The 14,098-nt window shown below is 34.9% G+C and overlaps 3 protein-coding genes across 4 annotated transcripts; all 3 read right to left on the bottom strand.

Moving 5' to 3' along the window:
- Positions 1–426: 426 nt before the first annotated feature.
- LOC112525840 (uncharacterized protein YnbD-like) lies at positions 427–1,490 on the bottom strand. 2 transcript variants are annotated; one of them, XM_025136130.1, is made up of 2 exons: positions 858–1,490; positions 427–795 (listed from the first exon to the last, which is right to left on the bottom strand). In XM_025136130.1, exons 1-2 carry the CDS (start codon positions 1,399–1,401, stop codon positions 725–727), a joined length of 615 nt encoding a protein of 204 aa, XP_024991898.1. In that variant the 5' UTR covers positions 1,402–1,490; the 3' UTR covers positions 427–724. The 2 variants fall into 2 exon arrangements, with proteins under 2 accessions (XP_024991898.1, XP_024991897.1); XM_025136129.1 differs by having other exon boundaries at positions 427–782.
- A 949-nt stretch (positions 1,491–2,439) lies between these two features.
- Positions 2,440–4,628, bottom strand: LOC112524663 (uncharacterized protein YnbD-like). Its single transcript, XM_025134595.1, has 2 exons — positions 3,893–4,628; positions 2,440–2,833 (listed from the first exon to the last, which is right to left on the bottom strand). The coding sequence occupies exons 1-2, from the start codon at positions 4,434–4,436 to the stop codon at positions 2,637–2,639; spliced, it is 741 nt and encodes a 246-aa protein (XP_024990363.1). The 5' UTR covers positions 4,437–4,628; the 3' UTR covers positions 2,440–2,636.
- Positions 4,629–10,562: 5,934 nt separating this feature from the next.
- LOC112524460 (probable tocopherol O-methyltransferase, chloroplastic) lies at positions 10,563–13,860 on the bottom strand. The gene is made up of 6 exons (XM_025134280.1): positions 13,525–13,860; positions 12,749–12,918; positions 11,980–12,084; positions 11,677–11,880; positions 10,927–11,029; positions 10,563–10,848 (listed from the first exon to the last, which is right to left on the bottom strand). Exons 1-6 carry the CDS (start codon positions 13,745–13,747, stop codon positions 10,745–10,747), a joined length of 909 nt encoding a protein of 302 aa, XP_024990048.1. The 5' UTR covers positions 13,748–13,860; the 3' UTR covers positions 10,563–10,744.
- Between the last annotated feature and the right edge of the window lie 238 nt (positions 13,861–14,098).

The raw sequence follows: 14,098 nt of genomic DNA, 5'->3' as shown, positions 1-14,098 counted from the left end.
CTATAGAGAATCTGCCGGAGGTGCACTAAATAACCACATCAACAAAAAATACTTATTTTACGCCATCTCACTTTTCTTACAAAATTGCTAACAAATCGTAAGTCAACGTCGTAATGTATTTTTTTTGTTGGTTTGGCAAGCTGCGAGAAGGGTTTTGTGATTTTCCAGCTTGCAACTCCATGCTTGTTTTTTGTGCATAAATGCAAGGAACTACGATATCTCAACCTGCGGTTTTTAATGATTTTTGCAATGGGCCCACTTTTTTGGTGTATGTACTAAATTTTATCTAAAAACTACAAAAAATGTCTTACAGTGTTACTTGTTGTTTCTTGGTTATTATGTAAGAATAAATGTCAGATGGCTAATGATAACCCCGAAAACAATGGAATATTTTTAGGTATATGAATTTTCATGATTTAGGGATATTTAGGTGTTATTTCTACAAGGGAGAGATGGTGGTTATTATATTCAATATTGAAAATATCGTTGCGAATGTTACATGATAAGATAAACAAGAGTGTTGCCTGTTGTGATAAGCTATTACCCACTAAGTGTTTAGTAAACGGCCGTAAACAACCCCTAATCAAGAAGGCGCATTGGGTCTGGTTTTAAAGGAGGATATAACCAGTTGTTTGACCATTGTTGTAAGGTGTTGTGGTGGTGATCTCTTATTCGCGCATTCGGTCGCTTTTCTCCGATCAACTTCTCAGCAGTTTGCAGGTTATCAACGACACCCAAGGCCACCAACAGTGCACACATGACCACCACACTTCTTCCATGACCTGAGTTCATCATCTAACATGGTGAAATGAAGAACAAAGGAAGGATGAAAAGAATTGATGAAATCAATTAATTACCAGAAGCACAATGGATGAAAACAGGGGTATTCTGAGCTCTCTTTCTACAACCCCACAAAACAGCTGACTCAATAGCATCTGGATCAGGTGACCTTGTGTCCCACGTCGGAATACACAAATACCCATTGCCGGAAACACCAAAAACCCTAGGCAATTCACAGGTGCAATCTATGATAGCAGGGTCACCGGAGGGCATTTTTTCCGGCGAAGAAGGCCAACCACCGACATATAAACCTTCAGAGACCTCAGTGTAAGGGGGTTCTCTTCTTTTCAACCTTTTCAGTGATGAAATCCATCGGACGTAATACAAGTAAGGGCTAAATATGATTAGAGACCAAATTGGGAAAGACCCATTTGTGTTTTTCCCCAAGAGGATTGGGAAATTGATTGAGGGGTGTGAAGCGATTGAAACAAGAAATGATATAAAAGATGAATATAGAAGGGGAAGTGACAGTAAAGCAAACCCTAAGGTTCTTAGAAATGCGAAGATTATGAATGAAGTTGCTGCTTTCCATCCCATTTGAACAGATAAACCAGACTTCATTGCTGATGCAATCGCAGAATTAAACCAAAGGAAAGATTACAAAAAGAGAGGAGGGGGTTTTGTTACTCTATCGATGTTTTCCGGTCAGAATGTCTGGATGGATTTATTCTGAATATGCCGACTGCTTTCTTCTTTGTCGGTCTTACAAAAAAATAGTGGTATTTGTTGGCAACAACAGTTGTTAGGGATTGTTCAGCGGTTGCTGAATGGTTTGATGCAAAATGATTAAGAGGTTTTCATGATATAGTGCAAAATGAAATACCATTGTTTGGTAATTGTTTATAATGAAATCAGTGCGCTTAATGGTTAAAGGAGACTTATGATACAAAATCATTCAGAGGGTTTTAGAACCATCAAGAGGCAAGATTTTTTTTTTTACCAAACAAGATTCGCCTCTTAATGATTCATATGTTATCTCTTAATGAAATTATTAAGAAGTAAACAAACAACCCCTTAGCTATTATGTGAAAAAAAATTACGAGGTGGTTATAAAGTAAATATTTTTCCATAAGATTCGTGTAAGATGACAACCACTTTCTATATCATTAAGCCATTATTTAATTGTCATCTATAATTCACCAAATAAGCTGTGAATCTTATTAATCTTTTAAATGAACATGAAGCGTTTTACATGTAACTATATCTCAATTTATTAGAACTTATTGTTATGTAATAACAATTTTTTTCATTATTTATCAAATTAATTTTATTTCAAGTCTATTTCCACATATCAAACCACACGTTTAAATAGCTCCTTCCATGGTTGTCTTGTTTTTCAAGTGAGATCTAACAAAGAACCTGATTGAGTACATCCAATGAACAAGTGGATCAAATTTACCCTCACCTCTGATCCACTAGTTAGCTAGATGTATCCAACCCAGTTCTTTGATAGGTCTTATATACCTGGATTAAGTAACATCCACCTGACTAGCGAATCAAAGATGAGGATTCACTAGTCAGCCGGATATACTTTATCAAAAACTACCCTTTGGGTAAATAACTAAAGTAAATAAACGACGGTAAATATTTCACTCCATCTTTCATCATCAAATATGACCATTAATCAAACACAGAAAAAGATCAATGTAATAGAGTTGGTTAATCATAATTAATCAATATCAAGAAGGGTGCAACGTAATCATCTTCTGAAGGGTTCAGTGGGGTTGATGAACCCCTGAATGCAGATACATAACAATTCTAACAAGTACAAGAATTTTGGCTTAATGGCATACCTATCAAGAGCGGGTATTGGCTCCGGTTTTAGGAGCAGATAATCGGTTTTTTGACCATTCTTCTAAGGCTTTCCGGTGGAGAGCGTTCATTCTGATATAAGGTCGGTTTTTCTTGATTAATTTCTCAGCGTTTTTCCAGTCATCAACGACACCCAGGCTCACCAACAAAGCACACATGACTGCCACACTTCTTCCATGACCTGAGTTCACCTTGTAATATATTAATGGATGATGAATACAAGCTACCACAAGATGATGCATGCATTCACCATGAAATTAAAACAGTAAACCAAAGTAAATGAACTCGGTAAATCCTACATGATTAAGGGTCTGGGGAGGGTAAAATATACGGAAACCAATCATCAGGTCCAAGGGGTAAAGAGGTTGTTTCCATGCGTGAAAGTGAATAAGTATTACTTATAAATGATTAGGTAAATTTACTGAAAAGCATAAGATGCACATTTAACTAAATACCATCCAACCAATGACCATATGAAGAAAGTAAAAAGGACCAAAGAATTGATGACACCGATTTAGTGCACAATGCTTTTGCAAAGAGACTATTTTCAAGATTTGGAACATATGACCTTTTGGTCACAATGGAGCTACACAACGTTATGCTCCAATGCATATAAACCAAATCCAGTAAATAAATCACACACGGAGTAGGGTTTGGGAGGGTAGTATGTACGTAGACCTTACCCCTACCCCAATTAGTAGATAGGTTGTTCCTGTGAAGACCCCCATAAAAAGATTTGGAAAGTTTTCTCATGCTTATACGCCTTATAATTTATCGTCAAACTAAAGTTCTTCTATTGGACATGAAATCTGGCAACCTCACACAAAGGTTAACACTTTATGTAAGCATTAGATGAGGACCCCTCAAGCATGCAGTTTACACAAAACTATATGTCTCATCAAGCCCCACCAAACAAAACCAAACGAACCAAACGAAATCCCACATGAAGTAGGGTCTAGGGAGGGTAAGATTAGGCAGCCTTTCCTCTACCCGAAGGAGTAAAGAGGCTGTTTCTGTGAAGACCCCTGGCTTGCCAAAAAGTTTAATGAAGCACTGCTAAGTGACCCTAAAGATTCCACGAAACCATTCAAAAGATACTTGCAATGTAACATATCCATACATCTTATAAACCAATAACAAGTGACACTAAAAATACCAACAACAACTCAAATGATCAACCAATGCAACATATTATTGGCACCAACACATTAATAAGCATCAAAAGATTGAAAGAGATTACCATAAGCACAATGAATGAAGATAGGAGTATTCTGAGCTCTCTTTCTACAAGCCCATCGAACAGCGGACTCCATAGCACCCGGATCAGGCGATCTAGTATCCCACGTTGGAACACACAAATACCCATTGCCAGATATACCAAAAACCCTAGGCAATTCACATGTGCAATCTATTATAGCAGGGTTACCCGGCGGCATTTTGTCCGGCGAAGAAGGCCACCCACCAACATACAAACCATCAGACACCTCAGTGTAAGGGGCTTCCCTACTCTTTAACCTTCTAAGTGCTGAAAACCCTTGGACAAAATACAAGTATGGGCTAAATATGATCAGGGACCAAATTGGGAAAGATCCATCGGTGTTTTTCCCCAAGAGCATTGGTAAATTAGTTGCAGGGTGTGAAGCGAGTGAAACAAGCAATGACACTAAAGATGCATACAAGAAGGGAACTGATAGAAAAGTGAATCCTAGGGTTCTTAAATAGGCGAAGATTATGAATAAAGTTGCTGCTTTCAATCCTATTAGAACAGATAATCCAACCCCCATCTCTGATTCAAGAACGTAGAAGATCAAAGGTATGATTAGAAGGGTTTAGGTTTAATTTAGGGGAAGTAAGTTTTGTGATCAGATTGATTTGTTGTGGATAACGAAGGAGATCGATCTAATGAGATGGTGGTGAAAGATTTCTTACTTGTCGTCGTGGAGGTTGACTTGTTCAGGATGAATGGAACTCTGGCCCCCTCTGCTTTTCCTTGATGGTTTTGAAATTGGAATCCATTCATTCGTTGGATTTGGCTAGGGTAAAACTTACTCTATTTAACAAACCCGGTAAACGTTTATCGTTAGGAGTCAACATTATAATTTATTTTATAGGTAAGATTGTAGTATATCAAAATGGTATCATGTGCAACAATATATATATATATAGTAAGTGCTTACCCAAGTAAGAGTCGTCACCATCACTTATCGGGTAAGACTCTCTATCTTTATCATCGCTCTTACTAGATAAGATTCTTGGGCTTTGTAATATTCGTCCGGTGAAAAAAATTGCCCGATAAACACCTACAGGGTAAGCGTTTAGTAAACGACCCATCCCTATTATAAAACTCTTATTCATATCCTATTCTAAATGTAATATAATTTTGTAAATATAGTAACTAATTTATTATATCAAACATTTTATTATTACTTTAAACAATTATTGTATAAGAGCTGGGTTCCGATAAGAAGAAGAGAGACGTAAGAATGAATCTCTACTATTAGATACACATTAGGATGAGATGCACCGAATCAATTTCCATATCAAACGCAATTCATAAGTGAGTTTGAGATTAAAAGTGATCAAATATCCAGATCTATTTACGCTTCTCACCTTGATTCTTTTTCTCACCTCGATTCTTCTTTGTCTATGGTAAAAATTGTAAGACAACAATTCCAATCCATTTTCGTTTTTCATTTATACAGAGATTTTGAAATCGAAATATTGGGATCTCAATAAAAACCCATTAATATTATATTTAGATTTCCCGATAACTGGTATTTTAGGGGATTTCATATGATTTATTTGTAAAAAAAATTAAAATACGTTAAGAAATATTTGTTTTATAACAATCAATTAGTAAAAGATAATTTAGGTATTTTATTTTATAATTATTCATAATCTATTTTATAATTATCTGTAAAACTGAAATTCAGTTCCATTTTAAATCTTACAAACCAAATATTTCAAATCCATCAAACACATTTCGTTAAATCAAAACCGTTCTTTAGTATTTCGATTTCAAAAGCCATGTTCCTTTTCTTTGCCTGATAAAACTTTTGTTTGAAATAGAATGATTAAATATAAATAACATACCGATGATAGTTTATTCAATCTAATTATTATAAAAGATATGACATATCTATTATTAATCGTGTGAATAAGCTCATTATATCAGCAATTACGTTATCTTCATTCAATTATACACCGTTTCTGTAAATATAAGTATCAGTTAATAATTTATGTTTTAATTTAATGGTCTTATTCTGATATAGACTTCTATTCAAATTCAGAAACAAAAATCATACAAATTTTATGACCACTTACCTGTTCTGATAAATATTGTCAAGTTAGAGTTTTTTTTATGTCAATTTCTTAAAACCTTAAATGAATTTTTAATTAAATTCATGACCTCCTTGTCTATTTAAAAATAATAATTTTATACTCATAAGAAAGTAATAGATTTAATTAAAATTTCAAATACCTTGTTTTTAGCATAAAATAGATGAAAATATTGTTGTGTTATATATATATATATATATATATATATATATATTTTAGTTAGATAAGTGATTTATGATCTCAAAATTATATATTGTTTTAATAATTTTGTCAAATTAACAAATAAGAATCATCCATTAAAGGTTAGAATATATAACATTTTTGTCTTAGAATATTTTATATAATTAAAATTATAGAAAATTATAAATACAATTAATGCTTTCTTCAGGTATGTTATAAAAATGAAATGGGGTTTTGAGTATTTGAAAAAAGGTGTCGTTAAAAAAATTAATTGGACATTTTATTTTAAAAATGTTTTAAAAGATGTCTAAAAATGTTATAAACTTATTGTGATATATTTATATAAGACATATGTTTATTTGTTATAATTGAATAAGTTATGAGAACAAAAAATTATATGTCCTATTAATAAATTGCATACATTTGTATGATAAAAAATGTGTAAAAAAAGGTAAAAATAGTTAAATTTTTGTACATATCATAAATATAATATCCTTTGGTTTATAATGAAGAAAAAAGTAAGATACTTTTATATTAGAGGTATTGGAACGATGTAGCGGCTAAAATCAAACTTTAAGGTGACGTTTAGTTCGTAAAATGTTTTTGGATGAAATGAAATATGTTAAAGGAATTTGACTTTGAAGAAATTGGAATGAAATGTTGTCAGGTTTAACCACTTGTTTGGTTGACAGATATTGAAATGAAATCTGTTAAGGATTTTGGTATATGTCTGTTTGGTTCACATAATGTAGCTTTAGAATTTGAATGAAATATTGGTAAATGGCCACAATGCTTTTTTTGGAAATTTTTATTTTTTTAAAACTACAAATACTTTAATAAAATAATTATTTAGTATGTAAAACAATATAAAATATACAATAAGCCAAATGATGTTACCAAATCAACGGTGGTTTAGATCGTTGGTGGTCCACGGTGGTTCAGATAAGTGATAGTCTGCAATGGTTCGAATGGCGGGGGTCAGTAGTGGTTCGGATCGATGGTAGGCCGCGATGATTCAGATGAAGGTGATCTGTGGTGCTTCAGGTGGCGGTGGTCGAATGTGGTTCAGATCGGTGGTGGCGGGTGGTGATTCAGATTTGTAAGTAGTTGGCGGTGATTCAGATTGATGGTGGTCCGTGGTGGTTCAGATGATGGTGGTTGACAGTGGTTCAGATCGGTGGTGGTCAATGGTGGTTCAGATTGGCGGTGGCTGGGCTGTGGTTCATATCGGTAATGGTTGGCGGTGGTTCAGATCGGTGGTAGTCGGCAGTGGTAGTCGACGGTGGTTCAGATGGCGATGATTGGCGGTTGTTCAGATGGCGATGGTCGACGATGATTTAGATAGACGGTGGTCGAAAGTGGTCGACGTTGGTCATATTGGGTTTTATGAGATTATGGTATATTGAGTTAAAGGCTTATTTGGTATTATGAAAATAGAAAATTCCATTCTATCAAAATACTATGTAGTTGCTAAGGAATGTTAAATTTCTTTATTTATGGAATTTATAGGATTTTGAAGATTACTTTCGTGAAAAAAAATAAACCAGACGCGGGAATGTAATATGGTCAATGAAATTCAAAATTCCAATTCCATCAGATTCCTTTAGAATCTGCTAACCAAACGCACCCTAGGAAATTAAAACTACAATGACCAAAAATATTGAACAAATTATTATTTTTTGAACATTTAATTATTTTATCATAAACAATAATAAAATAATATAATTTTTTATGTATTAATTTTTTTAACAAAAAATACATAGTTTTATCATGTCAAAAGGACTAAAATACCCAAAAGGCAATTGCATGAAAATATAATGTACTTTAGTTTGCTTTCCATTTTGGGTAATACACATTCAAAACTTTCATTTTGGTATATGTGATGTGAAATATGGTAACATACTTTCAAAACTTTCATTTTGGTACATGTGATGTGAAATTTCAAACTTGTAAGTACTTGGATCACCTATTAGAGCCGATAATAGGTCAACAAATAATGACATGTGATTAAAAAACCGATGTGAAAGATAATATAATGACTTGGGATATATTCTGTAAATGAGGTAGAAAACCGAAAAGAGTCATCTTCCTAAAATTTGAGCACCTTTTTTCTGAATTGAATTATTCCCTATTTTGATGTATGTTCATACAAAATTTGTCATAGCCTTGATGTGCGTTTGTTTTTACTCCTATGCAATTAATTTAATGCACACCATATGTTTGATTATTTGTCTCAAAGAATCAATGAGCAATGCTTGTTCAACACATGAATTATACCCACATGGCTCATTGAAACAGTAAGGAAGAAATCATGTCACCATTTGTTTCTTTTCAAGCATGCTTTTTTCAAATCTAATCTATATTTTACTTGTGCTTAATGAAGGGAAAACATGGATGTTAATGGAACCATAGTTGAGAAACTTTGTAACATTATCAGACAATATCACATTTTATGGTCAAAGACCTTCCAACCTAGTGGTAAAGGCTTGGACATGGCATAGTCATGAACCCGAGTTCGAGCCCTGGGAGGGGAGTGTTGGCGACATTTAAGTGGGGCCATGTTTAGCCTCCAAATTTGCCGAGGATTAGTCGGGCTTTGGCCCGAATACCCTTAAAAAAAAAGATCACATTTTATGGTAATCCCACATGATGATATATGATATTATTACGTAACTACTTTGCTGATATGCGGTTTTTTAGGGGATCCAAAACAGAAGTGATTGAAGATGGAGGCAACACACACATGCATATACTTACAGAGAGATGTGATATAGAAAACGAAGACTTATTTGTTTCGATTAGGTTGTTGTGAGTTATTAATTTTACAATTACATACATAGTTACGTAACAGGGATGATGGAGTGAAATTTAAAAGAGTCAGCAAGTTAACAATTTAAAGAGAATTGAAAGGAGCATGCAAACACAAGGGTGATACCCGATTGGTTTAAGCTTGGACTTCAAAAATCAAAAATGCTTGGAGGTCCCAGGTTCGAATCCAAGAAGGATTAAAAATCCTCTTGTGACTACAAATGTTCAAATGCGGTGACTCTGGACTACTCGCAAAACAGTTAGTCGACTTGGGATAAGTCGACTCACATAACAAGTTGAATATCCAAGTTGATAAAAAAAAAAGAGCATGCAAGATTTAACATCAATTGATTTATTAACGATATACGCTTGTCAAGAGGGCATATTTATTTACAACTGGTAGCAATCTTACCACATTTATAACATATTTAACTGTTTATTTTGCTTATAAATTTACGGATTATTTAATAATATTGTTCATTTCTATTTGTTAGGAAAAAGCATTTTAGTAAATATTTTAGATTTATTTGTTAATAACACAAAATTTACACTCAAAAATCTTTTTTCTTCTGCTTAGTTGAATAAACTATTACTAATTTACTATTCAAAATAAATATGTAATTTTTTCTTGATTAAGAAAATACATTTGTTTCAAAAAATTTAGAAATAGTGACATGGAATTTTTTTGGTTTGGTTAGCATTTAAAAAATAAATAAAAATTCCACATCGGTAAAAGCTTAATCCTAGACTCCTCGTAAGCATTTGCAGGTCATTAAATAATCCAGGGATTTCATATCTCAAATACCAAAAATGAAAGTTTTAAAAATCTACTAAGGTACATTACATTTGATACAATTTGTGAATACCAAAAAGGAAACCAAAAAATAAAAATAAATCAAAAAAACTAAAATAATCCTAAGTTAGTGGATGGTTTTTAACATATTTAGTCAGGATGAAAACATCAATAAATTATAAACTATATGAACGAAAATCACAATATTTCTCAAACCACAAGGACTAAAAGCTTAGTTTACTCGTGCACACTTGTCTTTTAAAAACCTCTTTCTTATGCAGTTGTTTTTTCTTTAATAAGTTAGTTACACGAATTCAGATATGAAACTTTAATAAGTTGTACTTACACACAATCTATTTGTAATCTTGAGTTTTAAGTAACATACATTAATAAACAGTACTTTATGCATAAAAAGTGGTTTTTAAATTTTTTTGTCAATGCTTTATAATATAGCACAGATTTACACAACTCTCGGTAGGGAATACTTTTAGCCGGTAAACGCTTATCTGATAAGAGAAGATTACCAACAATTATATTGTGCCATTTTTTTACCGAAAATCTTACCTAGCAAAATGATGACGCAGTTCCCTTTATTGTCCTACGTACATGCTTCTGTGCTGCATTATTCATCAAACATGACAGCATATGGAGATGTATATTAAACAAGCTCTCTTTATATCCTACTTGAGCCAGATACATCAAAATTAAAGTTAACATGGGTTAATAACATGGTAATTGCCCCTAAATTTCTCTTTTTATATATTTTCAAACCTCCAACTTGACTAATTGGATCAAATCAATGCATTGAAAATGTAAAAAGTAAAATGTGACTCGCCTGCACGTTGACAGAAGATCCGGTCTGGTCCATATGAGATCGGTTTACACACCTAAATACCTTCAACCCACAAACAACCTGTTGTTCATAAGCAAAACAGTACAGTAGTAGCGTACATAATATCATGACTACCATTTTTATTCAGGCTTTCTACATGTAATGATGGAGAATTTGATTACATCCTTCTTAAATCCTTCAATCATCGATGGCATTACCATTGCCCCTCTTATGGTCTTCCATCCTAATCAATTTCAATAACAAATTAAAACCATATTAAGAACGCAACCGCATATGACTAAAAGAAAAAAGATCGCCTTACCACTCCGTAGCAACGAAGTGATGCCCTTCCAAGATAATGCTGTTTTTATCACTGCTGGCCAAAATGGGGCCACGTTGCCCGACCAGTCTGCTGCTTTAATATCCTGAAAAAAGCAGACATTTTAGAGATGTTAGCCGCAGGGGCGGATTTAGTCATGGGCTAGGGGGTGCCCGTGTCACCACTTGATCATCCAATGCAATGGAAAAACAATTGGGCTGATTAAAGGTGCATCCGCTTTAATTTATGTGTGCTCCCCTAGGGATGACAAAACGTGGCTACTGATAGTTCATTGCATATGGCATTATAGGTTGCAAGCTCGAACTCCTTAAGTTTTTATTTATTTTTTGTAACAACAGTAGCAAAGAAAAAAAAAGAAAAACCAATTTTTTTAGGAAAGTTGTCACAGGCTATTCCCAGACTAATCTAGCAAATTGCGACCGTAAGAAATCAACTCTGATAAACTCAGTGTCAGTGGCCACAATTGTTGTGGACGCCTAGAATCGAACCCGAGGAAGATGGGATATTCCACCATATCCCCTTTGGCCTCAACCACTACACCACAACCGTTGTGGTTAGAAACAATCATCTGGTTGCTGCAAAAAACCACTCGTATGTCACTTTTAATCAAACCGTATTTCTTATAATTGATTTTTGCTTTATCTTATAGTATATTAATTATTTTGGATTTTGGATCGACCTGTGGTTAGCCAGTTATGAGGTGTTGTATCATGACATCAAGATGGAGTTTACCTCAAGAGAAAGGGATTCCAACAATTTTACATAATCAGCAGTAGAACACCAAGCAGGAAGATAAAAGCTGGAACAAATCTTGTTCAAGATCTTTTCTTCCTCTGGGCGTAGGGATTCTTCGGTGGGAGAAAGGTCCCTATGGCACCAGGTAACTATAATAATTGTGGCTCCTGGGGCGGCCACTCGAGCCAACTCACTAACAAACTGTCCATTAAAGAACTTGTGTAAGTAGCACGAATAGATACATCACCCGTTACATCCAATGGAAAAGAATTTCAAAGATTTCTCAAGGGAAGCAAAAACCTTGAGTTTGTCAGGCATGTGCTCTCCACTTTCCATTGACCAAACCAGATCAAACTTCCCATCAGGAAATGGTTGGTTCAAAGCATCTGCAACTTGAAATGAAACCTGCTAACTTTTCATGGTTAGTTCAAGAACTCTATGCTCATACTTCTTGTTAAGACTAGAAGGGAAAACAAGAAAATGCGCTCAGCAATGGGGCTGAATTCCTTCGTTAGAGCTATCCAAACAGGAAAACCAGTTAAACATGGGAATCAATTATATCATGTGTGCAAGTTTTTAGAGATTGCTTGACTCAGTTATATAGAATCAATGCTCAAGAAGTTCAAATAGAGTGATTGACATACCATGATCACCAGACACCTCAGCTATTACACTGGATTCCGTTGTGACCTGATATTCAAATTGGGGGTATCTAGACTTTTTTCCATTTATAAGTGCCACAATGAGGAAAAATGTCATCGTTTGCAAGGCTTCTAAATTGTACATGGCTAACTGCTTGTGGTTCAATTAGTCTCTCCATGATGGTTATATATTTGTGAGTGTATTTCATGGCTTTCTACTTTCTAATATGTGGTAGGACATAGACATTGGTTAGTTTCTCCTATTCATCCTAAAAGAAGCCCAAATTATGCAACAATCTTTCCTTCAATGAGACCTTATTACATTCAAATAGGATTAACTCGCATGAAGATCAGGTAATTGCTTTAGCAAAAATTGGAAGATTTCTGCAATTTCTCCCAGTTGCTTAAAGAAATGATAACCTTGGTACCTTGTCGGCCAATCCTTGGGCAGCAGCTAGGGCCTGAGCCCTCTCAGCTTGTACAGGGCTGAGGGTGATTCCATGACATTCGGCCCCATATTTTTTTGCTAAGTACCTTGAGCTACCTCCTATTCCACACCCAACATCAACTATGGTTCTTGGTTTCTTTTCTGAATCATCTGCAAAGAAAATTCATACAAAATAAAGGGACAAATGGCAAGTGACGGAGTGAGAATCATGAGACTGGCTGAGTTACAATTCACCTTGAGAAATAAACGTAATATAAACAGAAGGGTAAAGTATGACATGCATTTGGCACGTTATTTGATTACTTCTCCCGTCATATTTTGGATATAAATCAATCTAGAATGTCTAACAACCCAATCGATGGTTACGAATCCTATAAAAATTAACAACAAATACATAATTGCAAAACGTATCATTCACAAATCACAACCTACTGAGCATGAGTGTATTCAATGGAAATAAGTTCATGAAGTAACGAAGGTGACTGTCAAATACAAATAAGGAGCATCTGACGCAAAAACCACTGTTCCAAAAGAAGTCGATTTCTGATTGATTCAAAGTTGGCTTAAATATTCTCACTTTTATCTCTAGTGTAGTAATCAGAACTTACAGACTTGTCGATTTTGAATTTATGAGTAGCAATCACAAAGAAAATAAACATGAAATGTAGATATGAAGTTCCAGATTTCGACAAACGAGGTAGAAAATGGATTGAATCGAAGTAAAAAGAATTAGGATGAACTTTAAAAAATATATACCAGGAACAGAGGCGAAAAGTAGGGCTTCTTCAACCATACGGATCTGAGCAGAGCGATGGTCGGAGAGTTCTACGACGGCATCAGTGTCGTAGAAACCGTGATGCATGTGTTCTCCCCATATATTCTCCCAAATCCCGGAAGACTCGTCATAGAACTCCGCTATTCCTTTCTTGAGCTGTTGCTGCTGGTGCTCATCCACCGCAACTGCCACCGTGGTACTCATAACTCCTCCACCGATGGCTGAATCTGCCTCCTGTTGGCCGTATTGCGTCAACAATGGCACGTCGTAGTAGTACAGTACTTGTATGGTTGTTACCTAACCACTTGGGTCTACCCAAGGGGATGAGATACCAAGGGAACCTGATAAAAGTAACGATACTGAAATTTAAAATTACAATTTTAACCCTAAAATTTCAAACTATATAAAATTAACCACCTGATACCCCTACGCATAGTGATGACCAAATGGGACCAGCTCGGCCCGTAACCGAAGAAGGACCAGAACCGGGACCAGTGAGGGACCGACCGGAACCAGGAGGACCGGTTGTGGACTGCCGGTTATGATCCGGTTAAG

Source organism: Cynara cardunculus, assembly GCF_001531365.2.
Source record: "Cynara cardunculus var. scolymus isolate 2C chromosome LG 13, CcrdV1, whole genome shotgun sequence".
Taxonomy (NCBI): Eukaryota; Viridiplantae; Streptophyta; class Magnoliopsida; order Asterales; family Asteraceae; genus Cynara; species Cynara cardunculus.
This window is presented reverse-complemented; position numbering and strand designations above follow the sequence as displayed.